The sequence below is a fragment of the Alligator sinensis genome, unplaced genomic scaffold (assembly GCF_000455745.1).
Source record: "Alligator sinensis unplaced genomic scaffold, ASM45574v1 scaffold626_1, whole genome shotgun sequence".
In the NCBI taxonomy this organism is placed as follows: Eukaryota; Metazoa; Chordata; order Crocodylia; family Alligatoridae; genus Alligator; species Alligator sinensis.
Genome location: NW_005842548.1, coordinates 5,413 through 31,167, shown reverse-complemented (window position 1 = coordinate 31,167; position 25,755 = coordinate 5,413). Strand labels below are relative to the sequence as shown.

Sequence of the window (25,755 nt, the reverse complement as noted above, 5' to 3'; positions counted from 1 at the left end):
CTTCACACCCAATATAGTACAAACAAGGTACCTAAACAGTGCTACTGTCTGGCAGGATAGTGTCATGTCTGCAGCAATGTGAAGGAGCAAAAGATATGGCTCCCTTCCAAGCAGAAACACTATTAGGTGACTTTAATCACAGGTTCAGTTGAACCAAAAAACAAAGAAGAACCAAAAACTCAGGGCTAGGATTAACAACAGCACATCCAATTGGGAGAAGCTGCCCCGCAAATTAAGACAGGGGCCGGAGCTAATTGCTGTCTTTCTTTACATCTTCATTAATGATCTGGGAGAGGGGGGAAATAACTCATTAATAGTACTTGCAGATGACACTAAACAGGAAAAATTGCCAACGTTGCTGAGGACAGAGACATTAGACAAAAAGGAAGCCTCAGAAACCAAAGGCAAAAGACAAGTGAATTAATACATCCCAAAATTTGCACTCAACAGCAGAGAGAGCAGAGGTGCTGAAGTTGGCACAAGTACAATGGTGGACAGCAATCAGGCACAAGTCTAAAATGCAACATGGCAACAAAACCAACAAAATCCAGTGAGGTTTCCCAGGTTGCCTACAATGAGGCAACACACTGCTGCAGAGGGAGATAATCCTCCTTCCTGCATTGCTTGACTGACACTAAACCTATATTCAGGTTTGCAAGCCTCATTTCTGACAGACATTGACAGTGTGGAGGGGAAACAGAGTGCAATAAATCTGACTGGAGGCCTGGAGGGATTATTATATGAGGGCAGTGCTAAAAAATCGGCTCACTACAATTATGAGGGAGGTGATATTAGGCTAGGAATGTTTGCAGAGAAGAGGTATTGTTTAGGGCAGCACTGAAGGTGTAATGATGGCATAAAATGAAGGAAGGAAAGAATTTAAATGGACTATCCAGGGAAAAAAAACCTGACAGCAAGATAGGTAGTAGCAGCTTTTATTTGTATTTCAGCAGCACCAAAGGCTGCAATCAGAAGAGGTGGTAGGTGCTTTACTAACAGTGTGTCAGAATAGCAAGCCTTTCTCCAGAGGACGTGCACTCAAATTTAAGCATAGGCTGGAAAACAGTCTCCTTGGAGTAGCGGTTAGAGAACCAAAATGGGAAGTTCAAATCAGGACTGAATAATTCTGTAAAATATGCATAGCAAAGGCTATCAGTAACACTGTATTACTACTGTACACTGCATCGTGGACTCTGAGAGAAGAATAAGTCTTGTTATAAGAATTGTACATGCTCATACATGTATGAAACAAGAAACGATGACTGGTTGCATCTACACATGCACCGTTACTACACTGTAACCAAAAATTACTGTGCAGTATGGGCATGTGTCTACGCATGTACACCCATACTGCATAGTGAGTATGGTGACTTATGTGACTTGGGAGTAAATTTGGTACCTTCCTGATGCAGGAAGCAAATTTACTCTTGAGTAGCTACTGCGCAGTACAACATGTGTAGATGCCTTACTGTGCAGTAATTCTGTTTGTGTGGATTGACTTGGGAGTAACTTTACTCCCAAGGTGGTGCATACACAGTATTACTGTGCTGTAACACTAGACGTATAGATGCTGATCTAAAAACTGCTTACTGAGCCATAAGTTACTGCACAGTAAATGCATGTGTAGACATGCCCACTGTGGCAGAGAGTTACTTTAGTATACAACTACCCAATGCTCCCAGTTCTGCAGCATCCAGAGTTCTGGTATTCAGAGTGGTCTGAAGCACAGTTCTTTGTCACAACACTTTTGTATACAGAGCACACTGCGGAAGTACAGTCAAGCCTACCGCTCTAGTAATAAAGATACCACCTTCCCTCTGTTTCTCATCTCTCCTGGCACCAAGAGCCTCCTGTGTGCTTTCTTTACTGAAAGTACACACAGTGCATCTAAAAGCTCAGGGCAATTTTCCACAATAACTCCCTAGTTTCCTTCCAGGTCACTACACTGAAGTGCTTTTGTCTTCCTGCTATTTTTGCAAGTGGATCTCAGATTTTTCCATCCTTCTTACTTAGCACTCATTGCTTCTGAAATACATCAAGAATCATTCCCTCTCTAAAAGACAAAAAGTAATCAGTTTTCCATTACTTATTTACAGGCCTTAGGAATATAGCTCCACAAATAACTTTTTAGGTCTTGTCTCAGCAGCCATTTAAGCCAATGGAAGTATTGCAAATTATGGAAATATTGATCTTATTGCTATTGATATTGGATCTTATATATATTATAAGATCAGGCCCTTAAGTAGCACTAGTTGAAAATATACAGTCAAGTTTTACAGTATATCCAGAAAAAGGAGTCTGCAATATAACCTACTGCAACTTTAGTCATTGTTTGTGCATTAGTAGAACTTGTGGGAAAGCCCTTTGCACCACACACAACAGTAATGGAATAAGTTGTTCATTTCTTGTGGAAACACTGTTTTCTAAAATTAATACATGTATCGTCTGTAGTTGGGGTTCTGGTTAGGTTGGTGTGGCATGGTAATGGCTGCACAATGGAACAGAAATAGTCTGACCTGGTGTTCTAAGCCTAATGTGGAGATAAACTGTTTCCCAGATCATGTTTCCTAGCTGAAAAGAAGACAGCAATGCTATGTCCATCCAGATAATGACCCTCATTCCATGAGTGCGTGGCTCATGAACAGTAGGGGAAGGAGGCCTAAATATAAGCACCAGTGAAATTTGTAGCTTTGCACCCTTCTGCATGTATCCTGGGAGCAATATGCATTTGCAGGCTTAAGATGAATAACTGCAGCTGCCAAATAAAGAGCCAAGCACACATTGGCATGCTTCTTTGAGAAAACATCCTATAGGTGAATTTTTGGAGAATGGCAATCATGTCTCAAAAGCTGACCTCTCATTCAGCTTCTTATCACTTTACTGTTGGTGTTCACAGACATCATTCATGGTCCTGTTTGCCATAGGTTTCTTGTTAGGCTGACTTTCCACAGTAGAAACTCTGATCCCCAGAGCCCACAGAAGAGAAGTTTTGTCATATAATTCGTAGGCTTCAGGAAAGCCAGTAAAAGTCCCAGCTTCTTTATCCTTCTGCCAGATAAAGCCCAGTAGCCGAATCATTGCTACATAGTGACTACGAAAGTTGAGGCTTTTTTTTGGCATCACCAACCAAATTGCTTAACTGCTTTAAACCTCAGACTCCATCCCAATACTTTCCTGACTTCAGCAGTAATTTGTCCCATGCAATTCTTTTTTAAAGGCATGGTTTAGAAAGCTTGGGGCTCCTCTTCCCTCCCCCTGCCACAATTTTCTCCTTCTCCATTTGCTGGTTTCAGTCCAGCTGAAAAGCAGAGGCTAAGCAAATCACAGTAATATATTTACTTCCATGTGTGGGGATGCATGCATGTGCTCTCCCCTCCCCTTTCCCCCTCTCCCTACATATTCATTGCTGCTCTCTACTGGATGAAATCAGAACTGCTCAAAAGTGTGTCATAGGCCTTGTACTAGGGCAAATGGCAAATAGAGATTCTCCCCATGGGTTCTTTGCCCACACTGTGCTTTGAAGAAACAACATGATAGAGCTCTCCTTCCTGTCACTGTGAATTTCTGAGTGGCCTTGCTGTGCAACACAGCTGCAATGGTGAAACTCCTACGGGAGCACAGATTTGTTACAGAGAAAAGAATATTCTTGAAGTATTCAGGCATCAGCAGAAACAGGATATATTAGACATTTCAAAAGAAAATATGTTCTTAATATTTCTCCATCTTGATCTTCACCCAAACAGAAACAGTGGCTCCAAAATTAAGGAAACATGCTGAAGCCTACCTCTTCTTAGGAAATTATTTGATTAAATGATACCTATAACATAGGGTTTGGTTTCCTAAATCAGGGCCTAATGCCAGGGAACCTTGAGATTTTGAAAGCTTATCAGAAGCAAACTGAAGATCTCCACACTCTGGACTGACCCAGAACTAATTTCCCAGAAATCACCTTTTTTTCCTTTTCTACCTTTGAGGATCTTGCTCTCCTACAGGTTTAGCTGGTTGAGGTGCTCTGCAGTGTGTGAACTGCACCATCTTCATTTTGCTGCATTTGCTTTCTTAATCCACCCTGTCCTCCCATTTCCCAAATCCCTCTCTCCTTCCTGCTGCTGCTTTCTGTTTATCTCAGTGCTATTCTGGGCACATTGGCAAAAGCATTTTGATTGTTTTGGCACTTTTGAACTTGAGAATTTCACTTAAAGGGAATGCAGATTGGACCTTTGCTTTTAACATTATCCCAAGACATTTTTTAACATATCAGGAGGGCATGTGGGAGTGAAGGGAAGCACCAATGCCAGGTCCCAGGAGCATTTTTACTTGTATAGGACTGGGGGTAGGCAAATGTATTTGTGAGGGTACTGGCTCCTACGATGGTTCTGTGATCTCTGGATGACCAAGGCATGATATTCAGGACAGATACTGATACTATCCCTCCCCACAAATGTGGGCACCGAACATCAGTATTCCACTCATAACTCTGTATGCTTTAACTCCAATGGTCCTCTCCAGTAGGCCTGTCTGAAGCGGCTAGTAATCACTTCGGATTCGGCTGATTCCAGGGACAGCGATTCGATTTGATTCGAATCACTGTCCTGAATTGGCCGAATCTCCAAATCAGACAGGCCCCATCCCCTGCCCAGTCTCCAAGCCTCGCCAATGGCTGCTCTGCCTGGCCCCAGCTCCAGGCTCTTTAAAAAAAAAAAAAGCCCACACTCACCAGCTGCTGCCAGGTTTTGGGGGGCATGGCTTCCCTGCCCAGCCCCAGCCCCCGGGTCTTTAAAAAAAAAAAAAGCCCACACTCCCCAGCTGCTGCCAGGTTTTGGGGGGGGGGTGATCCCTACTGCCCCGCACTGCATGGGGGGCTTTGCCACAAGCCCCCAGAAGTCCCAACGGCCACTACAGCAGCCAGTGAGTTTGGGGTTTTTTGGCTTTTTTTAAGAGCTGGGAGCTGGGGCTGGGCAGGGCAGCCATGGGGGGTGGAGGGGGCAGGAGAGCAGGCAGGGTATGAGACCTGGTGGGGGTCTCCCTCCCTCCTCCTGGTAGGGGACCCCTCCCTCCTCCAGCCCCCCCACTCCCTGCCCTCTACTTACCAGCACGGAGTCTGGGTCCAGTTCCCTGCGGCAGCAAGCGGGGACTGCCTGAATCTCCAAAGCTCTCCGAACCTTTTCTGAAATATTTGGAGAGCTTTGAATTGATTCTGACCTTTTTATTGGTCTCCCGGTTTGATTCAGATTCAGAGATTCAGTCGCTGAATCAAGCCGAATCTCCCCCCAAATCGAATCAGCTCCTGACGCTTTGTACAGCCCTACTCTCCAGCAATCCTTACAGCTGTGTGATAATTCCATTGCCCTGAAGTGTGGCACTGACAGAGCAAGAACATTAAATGGAGAAGGAATTAAATGTAATATTAATCTGTTTCAAATATAAAAATAACAACAACAATAATAATCTATTCAATAGCCAAGGATGGTGGGCCCTTTCTGTGATGAAATACGTGTAGCATTTAAAAAGGGCAGTAATATCAGCAGAGGACAGTCATATCCACGATAACATCTGATAGTTATTGAGCATGTTCAACCCAAAGTGCTTTGCAGTATCATCCTGCAGTCTTTACACAGGCAGGATTCCCACTGACATCACCAGGAATTTTGCTAACAGCAGGATCAGCCCTGAATTGCATTTCTTCTCTTCACTAAAATGCACCCCCCTCTAGGACAGAACACGGCAACTCTTTAACAGCTCACAGCAATGCTGCACAAAGGTCTGAGGCAGGAATTGGAGGTATCAGTGGTTCTCAGATAGCCAGCCGTGGAACATGGCCAGTGCTCAGAGAACTTGGTGGTACTCTGCAGAGAGATGGCTGGTCACGTGGCACTGACTCTCCCTGTTTCTAGCAGTGAAATCTCATTAAAAGACAGCTAAAATATATTTGTTATATCCCTAATGCTGCATTTGCATGTAAGTAATTGCTGCATGTATTCCAGAAATATTATGTGGCTCTCAATGGGAGGAGAGGCAGGTCTCATAATCACAAATCTAACAGATTCCATTACATTGTGGTTCATGCTATGAAAAAGTTTGCTAACCATGGCTACATCCAATTAAACCTGCAGGAGGGGGAATTCAGGGAGGTGAAATGTAATTCTAGAGTAAGAATTTGGCCAGGACACTGCAACTTAACACCCAGACTCCCGGCCAAAGTGCTAAAGGATGTTTAATTACCACATCTTATCAGAATCTTAGTTTTGTGACTCATCCCTAGCAGAGATAGGAAAGCTGCCATTTTTCACACTCCTGATTTACTTCTGTTAGTGTTTCCATGGCCACGTTCACAGTGTGAACAGGGCCAAGCTGTGAAATTTGGATCCTGTTTTGAACATTCTCTGAAACCTGCCAAGGATAGGTCAAAACCTAGGATTTCATATTCTGGTCATCTCTTGCTGTTACTATTTCCTGCATATAGTCATACAATTTATTTTCTACCCAAGAGGACATGTACAATCTTTGATTTCTCCTCAGTCTGAAGAAGGGTGTGCGTGCCCAAAAGCTTGCAAAAAATAATTTTTGCTACTTTTAGTTGGTCTAATAAAAGGTATCACCTCTGAACCAAGAGTTTTAGAGTTTTGTATCTCTCCTGCATACAATGATTTTTTTTTTAGCAAAAACAAGCAAAAAATCTGGCTGGATTTTTTAAAGGTATCTTTGTTTTCTGGGGTTTTTTAAGTTTAAAACTTTAACATTCTATGCCTTTTGTTTTCATTTACATTGTTATAATTGTTACTGAGAATACTGAAATGCCTGTGAAAACCTTTAATTTATCAAACACAAACCAAAATATTTCTTAATCATTTCAATAATGCTTAATTAAGATTCTTTACAAGTTTTATTTAAAATAATGCAAACACTTTTAAAATAGCTAACAATGGATCCATTTTGAGTGGAAATAATTTAAAAATATCTTTTTTTCCTTAATAGTTCTACACATGAGTAACTGAGATCACACTGATGTTATGTACTTTCAGGGAACATATTCAGAATATTTCATACAGTGCCAGGTTAATGTATCAATAATGATAGTTTTTTTCCCCCCTGTGTGTCATCTAGCCAAGTTTTTGTTATAGAAACTAAGCAACACTAGTGAATGTGACAGAATTAGCTCTACTGGTAAACCACAGCCTGGATCAGTACAGCAAGTGGAATGGTAGTTGCCAATTCCTAAGGTCTCAAATGAAGCAAAACTTGCTTTTATTGAGCACAGATTTTAAGAGTGTTTAGGTGATAAAAGAGAACCTTAGAAGGTTAGGCAGTAGGGCTGTGCGAAGCTTTGGTCCCTGATTCGATTTGGCGGAGATATGGCCTTATTTGGTGGCCAAATCTCCGAATCCGAATCGAATCAGAGGACCCTTTAATCTCTCCAAATCAAATTGGAACCCTCCAAATCAATCTGGAGAGATTCAGAAAGATTCAGAGATTCAGACATAGACACAGCTTTAAATGCTTTTTCTACATACCGGTAGGTAGCAGGCGGTTCATGAACGCTGTGATGCTGGGGCACATGGAGTGTCCCACAGAAGCACGCGGGGCTCCCCAGCACACTTGGCAGCAGGCCAGCAGGCCCAGAGGGGCACTGCCAAGCCACATCCTCCCCCCCCCCCCCCGGGCTCAGTGACTGGTGCCTCCTGGGTCTGGGTGGGGGCACCCAGGGTTCCCATGTGGCCAATTGCTGAGCTAGGGTGGGGTGCCCCTCAGCCCACTCCCCGGCAGACCCAGAAGTGGACCAGAAGTACTTCCGGTCTACATCTAGGTTCACCGCCGAGGATGTGGAGGGCCCCCCCGCACTCCTGCGGGACATTCCATCTGCCCCAGCATTGCAGCGATCACAAGTCGTGCTGGTACCTCGAGCTATGTAGAAAAAACTTTTAAAGTTGTGTCGATGTCCAAATCCCCCTCCCCCCCACCCCCCACATCCCCCACAGGAGCCTGGTGCCTCCTGGGTCTGGAAACTACTTCCAGTCCACTTCTGGGTTCACTGCTGAGCACATGGGGACCTCCCTTGCATTCCTAAGGAATGCTCCATGTGCCCCAGCACTGCAGGATTCATGAGCCGCGCTGGTACCTCGAGGTATGTAGAAAAAACATTTAAAGCTGTCTGTGTCCGAACTGCTGATTGTCAAATCAGCATCGAATCTTCAGATTTGGATTGGCCAAATCGAATCAGGGACAGTGATCCAAATCAACTAATCGAATCACTGCTCTTGACTCGGGCCACATCTGAATCCAAATCGAATAGGGCCCACTTCGCACACCCCTATTATAGGCAGTTCAGTTCAGATGACGATACAGGGGTGTTCCCAGGAGTTTCCAACCTTCCTCAAACCCAGACTCTTCTGACACAGAACCAGCTGAATATGCCATTAGAGTTGGCTGTTTTGTAAATCATTCCTAGAGAGAGGTGCCATTTTCACAATAGTTCAGTAGCTTCCAGGCAGCCTGGTTTGCAGAAATCCTACAGTAGCTTCCATTCCTGGACAATAGAAAGAACCAAACTAAATCAGGCTTGTCTGGGATTTGGAGCTAAAGTTCATGTGAGTTATCAAAATGTACATATCTATCTCCAAAAATTACTGAACTTCACAGAAATCTTGAGGTAGGATAACAAATAACAATGCACTAAAGAATAACTAGCCAATTCCTTCTCTCCAACAGTAGTCAAACAAAGGCATGACCAGTGTACTATGACACAAAGGCAAACCTTTGCTTTGCATTTCAGCATTAAGACTGAAAAAGGTAGGACCAATTCCTCACCAGCACAACCAATTCCTTATTTACCATATTCCCAAACCAATTTCTTGAGCCATATCTGTTTTCCAGCTATGCCTCTAAAACAGCAGAGAGAGAATATTTTGGGCTACCAAGAACTCTAAAACGCAAAAAGAAATAAGAGATCAAAAGTTCAGATACAACCAATTGAATGGATTGTGCTAAATACAGCCACAATGACACTGCCTGGTAAAACTTTTGGCTCTGATAGTTGTAGCCAACAGTTCTGTTTTGCCTTTCTTCCCTTTTTCTTTCCTTCCTAAAAGTGTGGTGCTCATGACACAATTGGGTGGAAAAGGACATAAACCTGTTTCTCATGAATACAATGGCAAATCCTCAAATGGCTTTAACGGAAGTGATACCTACTGTGGCAGAAAGCTTTTCTACATAGCTACAGGGAAACACCTTAGTTCCAATTTACAGCCTGCCCTACTGCTCCAGGGCAGAGTCCACATACCAAGAGCTCTCCCATTGATATTCAGACTTAAACGACTTAAATTCTCTTTCCCGGTCCACCTCAATTTTGACCTGCAGAAGACTACCAGGATCACATCATTGTACATCTGTGGTGAGTTTAATAAAGTTAACAGCGATTCATTATTGAGCTGACTGAGCCTACAAAAACTGGTGTAAAATGAAAGCTTGTACAAGAACCTGCTGCCAGACATCAGTGTGACTTGCCATGGTTCTATCAATAATCCTACATTTTTTCCTCATCTGATATAAACTTCTTATTAACTTTGTCTTTAAAACAGGATGGAAACATTTTCTACACCTTTTAAAACCCCTTTCATAGTATGGAAGCATTCTTCCCAAAATATCCTCCAAGCTCTAGGGAACATGCTTGTGACTAGTGCTAAAAGCTTGAGAAACTTCCCTTCACAGGCTGATGCTTTTCAAGTGATTCCTTTTTACTGTTAAATAATTCAGAGCTTCTGGAAAGGTCATAAGCATAACAAGAACAAGAGTTGAGTCAAGATTGGACATCAGGGTGATCTAGACTTTAAGGCTCCCGTGAATTGTAAAGAGCAACTGAAATTACAGACTCGGGTGTGAAGAAGACTATTTCTAGTCACAAGGGATAGTGAATTGCCGGATCGCACCTTGCGTCCCAATGGATATTGGTCTGCGTTAGAACCAAGCATTTGAATCATGACTGGCAGCCTCTACACAGGACTGGAATAGCATAGGATGCTGTCAGCCAAAAATGAGGAGTATTGATTTCGTTGTAGGTTTTTTGACTCTATGGTGAACTACTGATCCCTCACAGGCATGATTACCAAAACCACACTCCCTTTTATTTCACACAAGATGAAAATGTAACATTTTTTCCCCTTAAAACTTTTGAAATATGGGAATAGATAGATCAAGGGGGTTGATGGTTGGAGTAGGAGATTCTCTCACCACTATGCCAATTAGCACCAACTGAAACTCTGATGCAATAAATCCAAACCAAGCCCAGCTTGGAGATAGTCACAAGCTACTCAGTGAATTGATGGTTCTCAGTCTAGTTCCAATTAGGAGGCTGTCCAAAAACAACCATCATAATTGCTTCTCTCATTGGCACCATTCAGCAAAGAGGCCACTGAATGAATGGACATAGGGTAGGGAATAAACTCTCATTTTACTGGTAGGAGTTTGTCTTTCAGCACAGGTACAGACATGCTGGCAAGAACTTGACAGAGGTAGCTTGAACTGCTTCCCCAAGAGCTCTCAAAACATTTGTCTTCTTAACAGAGAGAACATTTCTGCTTCCAGAGACTGAGACTCCACTGCCTTTCTCCTAGACAGAATCACTTTTGATATATCCGAGATAAAATATCTCCCCCACTGCACTTCATACATTGCTTGGGTTGAAAACCCACAAAATTCCTGGTAAATTAGAAGGCGATGGCCTTGGAAAGAGGACTATATTACTCAAACTTCCTCATGTGAGCATAGGGCAGGCACACTGTTCATTGTGGTCCTCAAATGATCAAAATTAGATAGGACAACTAGCCTTCCCTGGGCTTTCTAACACTTAATTTGTAATCATTAATATCTACTTTACTACATTGTACTAGAATGAATCTAGAATCGTGAATCTAGAATTAATCTAGAATCCTCATTACAGGCCCATGGATTCACAAAGATTTTGATGACCCATCTGGTGCCTTTTAGTCTGATATCCCCATAAAACAAAATCTGGCAACTTTTTCCTCTTAACTTTCTGCAGAAATGACCCAAGAAGAACTGAGGAAGCAATAGTGAGAAAGCCAGAACTTCCTATGAGAATTCCTTAAACTTAGGGATAGGTTACTCAGATGTAAGAACCTTATACCCCATTTGTTCCCTGCCTTAGTCTGAATTAAACTCTCAGATCTTTGGGGCAGACGTTTCATCTTAGTCTATGTTTTCTAACACACAATGTACATCTGCAATGCTAAATAAATAATTAAATATACAGCTCTAGGCTGAAAACTGCCTGGCTTGTTAAAATCCAGCACTACAAAATTCTATAAACTAAACAAGTCATTAAAAGAAGAGAGACGCACAGAAAAGATATGAAATGTCCTAGCTACTGTATCACAAAGAACTTCACTTTTTCAAAATGCCTTGTAATGTTGATTGAGAACAGAGGGAAGCTTTTAAAGGTTTTCTTCTCCAATTTGCACCACTGAAAACCAGTGTAACGTCATAAACCGTAATGGAATTATTCCTGAATTATACCAGTGTAAGACTGGAATCCAGCCTTCTGGTCCCAGGGTGAGGCTGGGCTCTCTTCCCTTCTTGGTATGCTAAAGAGATAGAGAATGGAGGGAGGTGGGGGAGGCCATTTGGAGTCTAAGGAAGATTTGTGCTTAGGTAACCACCTAATGTGTGTCCAATCTAAACTATATTCTCCCATTGCAAATAAAAGGAGAGTAAAAACAATGCCACTGTATTTTAGTTATGAGCAAATGAATTACAACAGTATGCCTACACACATGCTCATGCCCATGCCTATACACTCAGGCAAAACATATCTTGCCTGGCTGTGTGTTCTTGAGTATAGGTGTTTGCATAGGTTTGCATATAGTATTGGTGGTGCACAGTGTGAGCATAGGCATGTGTGTAGGCATATTGTTATAATTCATTTGCTCATAACTAAAATACAGTGACATGGGTTTTACTCTCATTTTATTTGCAATAATAACTTTGCCTAGTGGTTTCCACAGATAAAAATAAATATATGGTTCTTCCTGGTAAGAGATAAATTAGCTGCAGAGTCTGAATGTATCCACAGGGCAGACTCAGATCTCGGCAACACAGGGATAAATCTGGAGCAGGTCTACTGGCTCTGTGCTACAAGAAGTTACCCAGGTTTACCTTGGAGTGGCTGAGAGCAGGCACTAGCCTAAACGAAGAGTTGGGGAAAAGAGAGTCAGGGGTTAAAACAAAGAAACACATTTGTTATTTTAAACAGAGACTGTGATAGAGTTTAAAATTGCATTTTGACACTCAATCCAATTTAATAACCTGGCTCAGACACTGCTCTGGTCTCTCTCGGCTTCTAGGTTGGGTTTCCTGGATCTGCATAAATAAAGATGCTTTCTTCCTTGCCTAATAAAAAACCTCATTACAAAACCAGCTTATTGCTCCAAATATGTAGCACTTCTCTTAGCTCTTCCATATTCATGCCATTGATGCAATTCTAGAAAGCACTTAAGTTGGAAAAAATTGATGTAGCCTTATTCAGTAGTAGGGAATTTTCATCCCATACCTGATCTGAATAGCAGTCCTCAGGCAATACTGTAATTAGACAGTTTCCTCCACTGCCCAGCACCAAACAACTGAGGGAGACAAGGAACACAAGCGCTTGTCAGAGACATGGAAAAAGCCAGGTGATAATGGAATAGTAGAAGAAAATTAAGCAGGTCAATCAGAATGTCAAGCAGAATGGCCCTTTCATTTAGTCCTCCACCTCCTATTTGCACCCACTGACATTTATATTACACAGATCTGTAAAAAGTGCCTTTCTTGTCCAGGACCCAAAAGAAAAAGTCACAGATGCTAGAGTATGGATCAGGTAAGAGGCATGTAGGATTTGGGGCATAGGCAGACTCAGCTCTCAGCAACATAAGGATAAACCTGGAGCAGGTCTGCTGGTTCTGTGCAAGAGAAAGAAGTTACCCAGCTTTACACTGGAGTAGCTGAGAACAGGAACTGTGCTAGACCAGAGCTGGCTTGCAAACCTCCTAGATTAAGGGTACATAAATACCTCATGATCCTGCCCCAAAGTGTAGTCCATTCTCTGTCTTGTATGAGGCTGAGCTAGCTCATTCTCACCCAAATCCTAGTCTCAGGCAGCCACAGGGAAGCCCAGGCATCATACCACCCAAGTCTGAAGAAAATGAGACTTGGTGTGTCAGCTGCATACTGATGGCATTGTAGCCAAATTGCCTCCTTATCTCCCCTCTCTATTTATTGTTCGTTCTAAAAGCTTGTTATCTTGGTTATCATTTAAACACCATTTTGCTAGTGCAAAATGCTGCATTTTCATGCACTCATTTTCACGCACTCATTTTCACTTGAAAAAGCAAAAGGATCTTTGTGCATATTCGTTCTGAAGGAATGCAGGAAATGGGTGCACTGGCAATATTTAATGAAATACCCTTAGGACAGTGATATCCAAAGAGTGTGCTATGAGACCAAAGAAAGTGTGCTGCTAAACAGGGGCTGGTTTGGGCCCCAGCTAGGCTGGCCCTTGGCAGTGAGATGGGGTTCTGGTTGGGCTGGATTGGATCCAAGGACTAGGTCTGACTCACAGACCAATGAGTGAAGTGTGCTATTAATTTTAATCCAGAAAAGAGGTGTGCCTCTGGTATCAACATTTTGAAAAATGCTGCCTTATGGTCTAAAACAGATTGCTCCACAAGCTCAGCACAGCCTAAAATGTTCTGTTTTTCTATGTATGACTCTTTGCTATAGTAAAAATGGTCTTAAAAAGTACATCTGATTCCAAATTTACCTCTTACCATTTAAGGAGTCAAATGTAATTAACATATGTACCAGAGCAGACCACTGAAGACATCAACCTAATTAAGTAAGTCACACTGTAGTAGTTATATACCTTGAAAGAAATACAGGTATCTATGAAATATTATGCTTCTTGTACATATGGGCAAACTAATCAACAGAGAAAAATCAAATGTATTGTTTAAAGTCACATATAGAACACTAAAAATCCTGGTCCCTGTTCTGACATAGTGCACACAAAAATCCTTTGTTTCTCAGACAGATATTAAGGAATCTATCTTAAAAGTGAAACTAAAAAATAGCAAAATTAAATTGGCTACAAGTAGGCACACTCTCCAAGCCTAGTGAAATGCAAAAAAGGCAAGCACACACCATAAACAGTGAAAAACACAGTAGATTTTAAAAACACTTTCAAGCTGGGTACATGAAGTTGCTGTTAGAAACACTGGGTGCATCTACACATACAATTCATTTGAAGCAATAAACTCTGGAGCAATTTGAGCTAGAGTAAACTACTCCCTGGTGGAGCATTTCCATGTGCAGTTAATTACCCTGCTGCAAGATACTGTGGCCTAATAATGTCGCGTGTGTAGATGGTGATACTTTACTCAGAAGCGAATTAGTCTACTCCATAGTTAAGCGCACGTGTAGAGGCGGCCACAAGGTCTTTTTCTTTTTAATTATGTTATTTTTATCTCAACAGTCTTCCTTATATTGGACTTTGCACTGGGGAGATTTCTTCTGATTATTTTTAAGCACCGTTGCCCATTGCTACTAATGATTACAACCTCTGCAAACACTGGAGCAGATCTATCAGCTCTCTGCCAGATGGATTTTTGTTCTTTCTAATCAAGCACAAGAGCAGTGAAATAAGAGCAACACTACTTCCCAAAGCTATCGCGCTTCTGGTTCTGCTGCTGCAGAGCCCAACAGCTATTGTTGGCATGATAGCTCAGTTTGCTACCTCTTCCTTCCCAGTTCTCACTGCTGGAAACATCAACAGATTGAGCCAGGCCCAAGGGACATTTTACATTCAAAACTAGGGGAGGCTGAGGGTTATACATCAGGGTAATTCTTTTATTAAAACCTGTGGAGAGTTTACTCCTCCTTTTCAGTCCTGTATCAAATTCTTCCCTATTCAGTGATATCACTAGAAAATGTTATGGCTCCTATAAACATGTAGGGAACCTGATGCACTGCAACTGCAGCGTGTCAAAACAGACTTGATTAATCAAGTCTGTTGGGGTGCAGAAATTAACGACTCCAGCATCACGTGCATCAGCGTCCCCGCACTGAAAAATGGTGGCAGGGGTGTTTTGAACTAAAGTTTGTCAAACGAGCTTTGGTTCAAAGTGCCCCACCACCATTTTTTCAGTGCAGGTAATGATACATGTAATGATGGGGTGCTTTTAATTAGCAAGTCTCCCAGAGCACGTGTAAAATGCACTTAGTGGCTACATTTTGCTGTAACACCTGTAGCTTTTGTTGCTTTGATAATTTCCAAGCAGAATTATTATGAAAAATGTGTATTAGGTTTTATATATGCATGCATATCTACGTGTATGTGTGAGTGTGTACAAGAAGAAATAATGGCTCAATCACCATCACCATCCCCAAGGACAATCACCATCACCATCCCAAAGGAAATGCAAACTGTGAGCTGGGACGCCCCTTTGCCTCAATATGGAACTTTTGGACCTCCTGAAGATAAAAAGAGAGGCCTACGCTAGATGGAAAATGGGAGTCATCACCAAGAAGGTCTATGCAACACTAGCCCACACCTGTAGAGAGTGGATCAGAAAAACCAAGGCAGACACTGAACTCAGGCTAGCCACGGGAATCAAGGACAACAAAAAGTCCTTCTTCAGACACGTAGGAAGTCGGAGGAAGAACAAAGGCAACATTGGACCCCTTCTAAATCAAATGGGTCAGCTGACAACTGATGCTCAGGAAAAGGCAAAACTCCTAAACGATTACTTTGTGTCAGTCTTCCACCTGTCCAAAAGGGTCACTGTCAGATAGGATGCAAAGCATCCAGGGGGTGGGAGATCGGCCCACAATTGACATAGATCAAATGATGGAACACTTCAAAAGATTCAACATCCACAAGTCTGTGGGCCCAGATGGTATGCACCCGAGAGTTCTGAAGGAGCTGGCAGACATCATAGCACGCCTTATGGTGAAGATATTTGAGAACTCATTGCACTTGGGAAAGGTACCGGAGGATTGGAAAAGAGCCAGTGTGGTCCCAAGCTTCAAGAAAGGAAGAAAGGAAGACACGGGGAATTACAGACCAATGAGTCTGACATCCATCTCTGGAAAGATCCTGGAGAAAATTATCAAGGGTTCCATCAGCAGCAGGCTAATGGAAGCCACCTTTCTGAGTGCCAGCCAATATGGCTTTGTTGCTGGAAGGTCTTGCCTGACCAACCTTGTCTCCTTCTATGACCAGGTGATGCATTGCATGGACAAGGGAGATGAGGTTGATGTCATATATCTGGATTTCAAGAAGGCTTTTGACTTGGTCCCAGGATGCCCTCATGGCTAAGCTAGAAAACTGCGGCCTCGTCCATCTCATGATCCAATGGCTGGGGAACTGGCTCCGGGGTTGGACCCAAAGAATACTGGTTGATTGGAGCAAATCAACATGGCAGAAAGTGACTTGTGGTGTCCCTCAGGGCTCAGTACTCGGGCCAGTAATCTTCAACATTTTCATTAATGATCTGGATTCGGGCATCAGATGCGGACTGGCAAAGTTCATGGACAACACTAAACTATGGGGGAAGGTGGTCGCACTGGAGAACTGGTTAAGGATACAGGGTGACCTAGACAGGCTTGCAAGGTGGGCAGAGCTAAACCTGATGGCATTTAATGCAGAGAAGTGCAGGGTGCTCCATCTTGAGAGGAAAAACCAGCATCATACTTATAGGCTTGGCAGTGCTACGCTCAATAGTACCATGACTGAAAGAGACTTGGGAGTCTTGATTGACCACAAAATGAACATGAACCACCAATGCGGTGCCACGGCCAGCAAAGCAAACCAAAATCTAGCATGCATCCACCGATGCATCTCAAGCAAAACCAAGGACATCAACCTCCCACTCTACTTGATCTTAGTGAGGTCTCAGCTGAAGTACTGTGTCCAGTTTTGGGCCCCCCACTTCAAGAGAGACATGCAAAAGCTTGAGAGAGTCCACAGGAGAGCCACCCACATGATCAAAGGCCAAGATAGCAAGCCTTATGAGGAGAGACTGAGGGACATGAGACTTTTCAGCCTGGAGAAGAGAAGGCTCGTGGGGGACTTGGTGGCAGCCTATAAGGGGGGTGGCACCAGGATCTGGGAGCACAGTTGAGCACTAGGGCCTCCCCAAGGGATAACATGATCTAACAGCCACAAACTTCTGGAAGGTCGATTTAGACTGGATATAAGGAAAAGCTTCTTTATGGTCCGAGTGTGCAGGGTCTGGAACAGACTCACCCCAGAGGTGGTGCAAGCACCTACTCTGGACTCATTCAAATGGCATTTGGATGCTTATCTTGCGGGGGTCATGGATCATCTGATCCCTGCACACTTCCTGCCTCTGGGGGGCTGGACTCTGATCTCATGAGGTCCCTCCCAGCCCCTAATGTCTATGAATCTATTAATCTATTCCGGGGAGGACAAAATACGGCCTGCAGGCCAGATCCAGCCCACCAGGCCATTTTATCCAGCCCATGGGGCCCCTAAAAAATTTAGAAAATAAATATTTATCTGCTCCTGGCTTCCTGTCAAAGATAACAGGAGCCAGCATCAGTAGGACCCACAGGAAGCTAGCAGGACCCAGCAGGAAGGCCAGCCCAGCACTGCCCTACCCCCAGCCCCCTCCATCCCCACCTAGAAGTCTCTTCCCAGCAGAGCCTTGTGGCCTGGAACCCTAGGGCTGTTGCTACCTCCCTGCACTGGAGGGAAATTCAAGTAAGGGGGGGAGGCAGGGGAGAGAGAGAGAGAGAGAGAGAGAGTGAGAGTGTGTGTGTGTGTGTGCGTGCGCGCGTGCATGTGCATGCAATGAGGGAAGGAAGGACAGAGTGTGTGTGTGTGTTTGTAGGGCAAGTCCCACAGGCACACCCCACCATGTACATGCACCCACACCCCACCTCGCACTACCATACACACAGACCCCCATTCCCACACCCCCTCACATATCCCAGCCACCCTCCCCCTATACAATTCCCCACAAACTCCATATCAACCCACACCCCACATACCACACACACCCACATGGTCCCTCACCCCACCCTCCCCACACCTATTCACCCCCCAAACTCCCCCCACACACCCACACCCTCATACCCACAGACCCCCCACAAACCTATACCCACCCCCATGCCCACACCCCCCACAATATACAAGAGTAAGACTTCATTTTAAGCTATTGTGCAATCACCTGTATGTACACTACACAAACACATGTAAACCGGGAAAAAAAATATTTTTTGAAATCAAATGAATGAATGTTGTAGATGTTCAATTTTTAGAATATAATTTGGTATTTTTCTGGTTCCAAGAGAGCAAAACCCTTTGCTGAAAGGAGTACTTCTGGGGTCAAGGAGAGGGACTTCCGTAAGGAGTTAGAGGGCGGGACTTCAGCTTCTCAGTAAAATTAAAGCAATCTTCTTTGTTTGCCTCCTTTTGCTGTGCTAATGATACAGTATAGCAAACAGTTTATCTTTGGGAGCAAAGACTGGTCTTAGCCACCACCAGTGGAGAGACTAGGGAATAGTGCAGCATACAAGGAGGACTAGCATATTATTGAACTAGGAAAATACCATGAAAAAGCCACAAAAAAAAAGGGTAAAGGTTGGGAAAAGTTTGGGTGGATGGTTGAGAGGCATGTTGCTTGGCAAACATGTTAGCATCTCCTTGACTTAACGTGCCAGAGTCCAAAAGCACATCCACAAAGACAACAGGAATTCAGAGTAATTTGACTGAGACCAGCTGCAGGATAGTTTGATCTTCACCTCCATCTTCCTCCCCTTTCCATCACCATCCTGAGGAGTTCACTGCACTAATAACCTCATCTGTTAGTTCTCTGATGGCTGCCCGAGTTCCCTTTTGCTGCCCACTAACTCAGACAACTGCACAAATAGCCAGATCAGCAGATTTTTTTTTTTAAACTTTTTTCTCCTCATTTGCAAATGCCCAGGAAAATTTCCATCCAAAAGGCTAAGAATTCATCTCCACATTATGATCTGGCATTTAGAGTTTGCTCTGCTAATCTGCAGGATCCACAGAAGGAACCAATTTGCCAGCTTGGATGATTTACCTTGGGGCACGGGGTGGTTCTAATGACCCCTCTCAGAGCAACACTTCTCGTTCCAATATAAAGGCATCATGTCAGGTCATGTTTTTTTATGCTTATCTGGCAAAAGCATTAGAATCACAGGCTTGAGAAATGGAAATAGAAGAGACTTCATAAGTGATCTCACCTTTCTTCCTCACCTCTCAAGGCCATGTGAATCCCTCACAATACATGCCCTATATAGAATTATAAGTGCCCCAATCAGGAAGGAAGGTTTGACCAACTAACTCCCATTCTGCAATTGTTTTACACACTGTCTTAGAAGTTGCTAAGAAGCGGTAACACGATTCCAGTTCTGAACTGGCAATCTCTCTCATTTGCAGAGTAAAAAAATGGATTTCTATAGTCCTTCCTTGACAAAGCTCTCACTACTGAGTAGTCATTACTAGTATGATCTTGAGGGCTGCTTAATACTAGCTAAATACTCACAAGCAGCAGTGTAACTAGGGTGGGATGACAGGGGCAGGTGTCCTGGGCACCATCTTCGGGACAGAGAGGAGACTGCTGCCACCACAGCTGCACAATCAAGCAGCGACATGGTGGCAATCAGAAGTTGCCACTGCCCCTAGGTACAGCAGGTGCCCCAGGTGATCACTGCCTCTGCCCACAAGGAGTAATGCCTCAGTGCTGGGTGGCCTTGGGGGGAATCAAATCACATGGCAGGCTCTCTAAAGGAACTTGTGCTCCATCTTCTCAAAAAGCCCATCTGATCTCTCTGAAGGGCAGCCGTGTTCTTATTTTGCCAGTGAAACTCCACTCATTAAAGATGCGTGTTAACATTTCTTCTGGCCACTTTGCCAAATGTCACTGAGATGTGCATATACAAGGAACTGCCCTTACACTGCAAAACACGGGGGAGGTCTGTGCCGCCTCCATGACACTCTCCAGGGTGCTGTTTCTCAAGCACATCCTGCTTATCCACTCCTACGCCACACATGCCAAGCCCAGATATGAGGTAGCAAAGCTATTCTGGGAGCACCCTTCCCTGCTCCTTCTGAAATCTTTGTCCCTGGCAGGCCTTTAAGTGATGGTAAGGTGGCATTCCTCAGCTCAGTTTCACTCCATCATTTCTAGGGCTGGCATGTGTAGAGTGGGAGCAAGGTGGGAGAGGCATGATCAAGAGCAGTACTCCTGGGAGCAATCTAGAGGGACCCACAGAGATTTAGCAACACCCTATACAAAGTCTGAATACACACCCAAATCAGTGTGTTTCAGATGCCATGGAACTGGTGACCTAGTACAGTGAATTCAGGGAATTTCATTTGGGAATAAAAATGCTGGGTTTGTTCTTAGGAGGGGAAACACTACTGTGCTAAAGAGCCTAGATTTGTTGACCCTCTATCTCAACCATGATTATTTTCTCTTTAATTTAAGACAGACAGACAGTTAGCTGGTTTCCCTACATTTGGACTTCAGCTTCTCAGCTAGAATGCTTTAGTACCGAGTCTTCACTTTAGATCAGCACAATGCATTCTTGTCCTACTGAACTGGCTGGACTTGTAGATGCCAACTGGCTACCTATACCTGGCAGAAGTGGCTAAGAGGCACTTCTAGTTATCCAAAGAATTTTTTGGTAGCCTTTAAAGCTCTTCAATAATTAGGATTCTACTATATTCTAGGCTAGGAATAGATGTCACATTCGTCCCTGGATAAGTTGTGCCTGTGTTTGTCCTGGAACAAAAATATCCTGGGATTAGCATGTACACATATCATCCTTCTAATTAGGGTTTGGTGAGTAGCTGAGTGATGCTTTCATTACATTGATTCAAAGATGCAATCCCAGGATAAGTGTATAGATACACTTTGGAATATCCTAGGATAAACTGCTACTACTTCTTATTTGGGAAAGTGTTTTAGGATTTATCTCAGGACAGTGGACATGGATGGCTGTACACTTGCATTTTGTCCTAGGATAAATGTGACATCTGTTTGCAGCCCTGGTATAATGGCTCCAAACATTTTTATAACTGCACTGTAAACTAGATTGTGCCAAACCTTTACAAAACCAAAATAATACCAGTATGATATTTTTACTAAGGGAGTTCACACATTTCACATTCTTGTCACAGTTCTGGACAACTAGTTCAGACAAAATAAGAATCCAACTCTACTTTCTCCACAGACTCAAACTGAATCTTTTTGAAGGTCAAGAAGAAAAAAAACCTCAACAACCTAGTTACATCACTACAAATGTACAGGCTCTAATAATACCCCAAGTAAAAATGTAGGACTACTATGAACACAACATTTCCTGTGAGATTTCTGACTTTCCAACCCCCCACCAAAAAAAGCCCCCAACCTATAAACTTTGATATTATTAAACTATTAAGATTCTATAAAATGTAATAAGTCTCTGAAGAAATTAATCTAAACCTCACAGAAATCAATACCTGAAGTCAATATTTTTCCAGCTTCTTTGAAATATCTTACAGAATTCTAGAACAGGGAAATACATTTCTATTCATTCCAGAGACCAACCAAAAACTTATAGAAAAAAATGTCTTTTCTTAGATGTTTCGTTATAATCCTTTTAGACAGCCATAATCAGGGATTTCCAGTGTATTAGATTTAAATTTCAATTCACTGGGTGCATCTACATGTGAAGCTACATCGCCATAGCAATGAGCTACAGTGACGTAGCTCATCGCTATGGCAACGTAGCATTGGAATGCACAACTATGATGCCAATGCTAATGTCACCACAGCAATGAGCTATGTTGCCACAGCTCATCGCTATGGCGACATAGTGTCTAAAAATAACCATGGCACCAGGACTGCGCGGGGAACTGGAGGGTACTGCACAGTCATTTAGTACTTTCTAAAGCAAATACTAAATGACTGTGCAGTACCAAATGTGCAGTCAAGGGCATGTGTGGATATGCCCACAGTGAACTAACCAAGCTTCAGCCATTAACTTTCATCAGACTTCTCGTACTAAGTATTTTTTCCAGTTGTCAGGTTAAATGTTTTTTTGTGTGAGGAGTTCACCATTTATTCTATCAAGGAGTGAAGAATAACTCCTTTATGCCATCATTCTTTTCTACTTTCCCCTTGTTCTATGATATTTCAACTCTTTGGATGCAGCTACTTCTTCTGGGAAGCTAAAGTGACCTGCCACAAGTCCTATTAGTCCTTGAAAAATCTAATATAAGTGTGATGAGGAAAGTAACCATGATGCATTTTGTGCATCCTGCCTACTTGTCCCTTTCTTTTAACGTTCAACACATGGTTTTCATGTTTAGTACACCCAGACTTCCTGTATGGGAAGCATGCATTTGACCTGAGTGGTTTTGATTGCTGCAGCATACTCTGAATTTTTCCTTCTATTTCCATCATTTATGTCATGCTGGATTGTCCATCCTAGACAATGATGTCCTCTAACATCTACAGCAGCCTGGACAAAAACAAAACAAGCCTCCCTCCATGCCAACCTACAAGCTGCCCTAACAAACACTCCTCCTGGGATCAGGGACAGCTTAGTCTCCATGGTCATTCACACTTTGGCCTTAATACTGTGACTTCTGATGATGATGATTTTGGTGGTGTGGGTACCTATCCAGTGGGAACTTAGCTGAGATCATCACTCTAGGTCCACAGACCACCAAGCAGATGTAACCCTGCTTATGTTCTGCATGTTTGACTATAGTTGTGTTCTATAATGGTAACTGTGTGTATTCTTTACCCCCATACCCTCCTTTGTATGCATGTTGTGGGGCGGGGAGGCTACTTGCACCTATTTTCACTGTTTGTGGGCCTGGGTTCACTGTCCGGGGTTAAAGTGACAAGGACAGGTAGGTCAGATTTGTGTCCATCAGCCATCCCTTCTAAATCTATGAACTTTGTAGGCATACAGACGGTGTTAATGCAAAGTAATACAATGGTCACTGATGGGGCAACCCCCACTGAGCTGTGCAGAGGTCTGCAGTGGGGTGGCCCTCAGCCTTAGGGGAAAGTTGGTGTGTATGAGGAATAGGAGAGATTCCAGTCAGAAGGTGTTTCCCAGATGATCTTGTGGCTCATCAACTCAAAGAGAAGTACTTATAAGCATAACCCCCATGGTGGGTTAGAGAAAGTCTGATGCTTCCTATTGCTAAAAAGTGATGAATATCTCTGAACCTATCACTGAAGTCATCCCCTAAAAGAGCAAGGATTGCAGAGAAACCTAGAGGACTGGTAGAGGAACAGCTGTGACCGCTTGTGGTGCAGGGGATTGGTGGTAGCTCATGGAGGTGCCAGCCAGACCATTGCTTCCTAGCATTGCATCCTAGCATCGCTTACCAGCACCACTCCCCCACCCCGTTTTACTTTAAGATTTGCTTGCAAGTGGGGAAATCTGCTGCTGTTGGAACAGCCAGTAAAAATGCACTCTCTCAGTGCATTCTGGGTGGGGGCTGGAGTTCCATTTGAAAAGTTGGTGTAAAACCCCTAAATCTGAACCTAGCCCTTGTTACTGCTGTCCAGTGCCTGGCAGAAGGGGTACACAGATGTTAACAATTTCCAGCAACCATCAAACAGGGATGCATTTAGACTCACTGCTGACATTATGATGGAAACGATCCGTATTTCACTTCCCATTCTGAGCCTTTTTGACCAGCCCACCCAGATGTCTGCTATGAAGCATCTTTCTCCTAGCCATTTTGTTCTGCAGAACTCCTCAGTTGGGTGCTTTGTGATAGGAGGATTCACTACTTACAAAAAGCTACACAGACCTTTTTTATTATAAGGGTCACTTTGCAAATGTGCACATTGCTTTTCAGTGACTTTTCTCATTGGTCCTCCAGGTTTTTTGTCTCTATCAGTGGTACAATCAACAGCATCCACATAGCTACTGGATTCTCTTGGATGTGCATCCTATACATAATCATAGCTAAAATATAAACTAGGGTATTCCTGCTCCACAGGTAGTAAATCCATCAGGTTAGTCAAAACCAAGATGTCTCTTTGGATTAGGCTGCATTAGCTGTGAAAAGCTTGTCCAAATTGAAAGCCATTCTATTTATAAGTTACACAGCACTTTCCCCTTCCTGTGCTTCCACCAATAAAATTAAGATCTTTTATATATCCAGTGAACCACAGCACCACAACTTAGCAAATTAGCAAAGCCACCCAGCAGTACTAGATGCTGGACATCCTCTTTCCATTATATAGAAGTGAAAAAGCAAAACTACAAATCAGAGAGTTCCTTAGAATTGAGTCAGTTCACATTTGAGCCGACCTGCTTATGTGGTTTTTTCACATTAGATCCAAAATGTACTATCTATTCCAGTTCAGCTGCAAACAAAATTTTGCAAGGCTAACTGTCAGGGCAATCTGGCCCCAATTAGTGGACATTTCACAAGACCAAGTTTTCTGCTGTCTGGGGCTAAAATTGCTTGAAAACATCCCATCAAAATCTGGCAGAAGGCAGAGCAGGGTAGCACCTGAGAGACTAAGTCATTCAGAAAAGCACTAAGTTTTGATTTCACCTGAACCATAATCACCAGCCTTAGCTGATTCTGAATAACTCCTTAGCTCGTTCACTGCATCCAGTTAAGGTATTTCTGAACTGTCAGTCACTAGTATCTGGGTTCCAAATACAATGATTATGATTAAGGCTTCAATATGGACTAGATCTCAGTCACCATACTATTATCTGCTCTCCCCTGAGAATCCCTGCTGCCAGGGCAGCTTCCCGACCAGTACAGCATTTACAAATCCTCAGTTCCCTTGTGCTATTTCGGTTCTTGGACCATGCTTATCATCACAGCATCATTTGCAGGCAGAATGTGACCACATCGCTATAGATGACTATGTCAGATTGTGATTGTGGTTATGCACAATTCTGCCAACTTAGACAGGCCACACTACAGACAACTGGGGAGACTCTGTGGATGTTCATGAATAGGAACCATGCAGGGTAGGAGTCTGTCGCATAACACCCTACTCAATGGCTAGTCTGAGAAGTCAAGAATCAAGAAACTACATACCAAAACCCGGGGCCTGGTTCAGAGGTCCATAGAACCAGCAGAGCGCTTACTCCTGCATGCTCTCAGCTCCTCAGAGAACCAGACCACTCTCTAGAGATGACCTCACCTGAAAAATCCTTCTTTTTCCTTTGGATTTCTTGCATTTCAAGAGGGCCTTAATTGCACAAAACATCTCTTCTGATTTGCACACATACACTGCAAACCATTCAGCATCTCACCCTCCCTTCCTCCCTCTGTTCCTTGTCAGTATGTATCCTACCCTGCTTTGGCCAATCATGCAGGAGCTGATTTTAGCCTCAGCCTCATTAGCATGTGATATAAAAATAGAAGCACATTATCTTGCGTTGCTCTCACAGCTGATCTGTCAGCAGCAAGAAGGTAAAAGAATTAAGTATTTGTCTGGTAAAAGGAAACACAAAAAGAGGACGCATCTGAAGTCAGCCCTCTATGCATTTTATTTTTAAGCCAAACAACATGCAGCACAGAATGCTTTGTGGTGCAGTGGCTCCTATTCTAATTTTTCCCTCCATCTTCTCCCCCTGAATATAGCTATGAAAATGCCTGAATAACACTCCCCTCCTCCACAGAGAGTAAAAAAAACCCACATGCAATAAAGACCTTGATTCAAGCAA

The 25,755-nt window shown here is 43.3% G+C and overlaps 1 protein-coding gene across 4 annotated transcripts in view; it reads right to left on the bottom strand.

The window, feature by feature from the left end:
• The window catches only part of ARHGEF9 (Cdc42 guanine nucleotide exchange factor 9), a 156,286-nt gene extending 130,951 nt beyond the window's left edge, over positions 1–25,335 (bottom strand). For 3 of the 4 annotated variants that reach the window (XM_025213793.1, XM_006032115.2, XM_006032114.2), the window contains exon 1: positions 25,230–25,335. In XM_025213793.1, coding sequence (XP_025069578.1) covers positions 25,230–25,295 — 66 coding nt within the window. In that variant the 5' untranslated portion in view covers positions 25,296–25,335. Of the gene's footprint in view, positions 1–25,123; positions 25,142–25,229 lie in introns of those variants that run through there. The other variant, XM_025213794.1, reaches the window with a different exon arrangement.
• Positions 25,336–25,755: the final 420 nt, after the last annotated feature.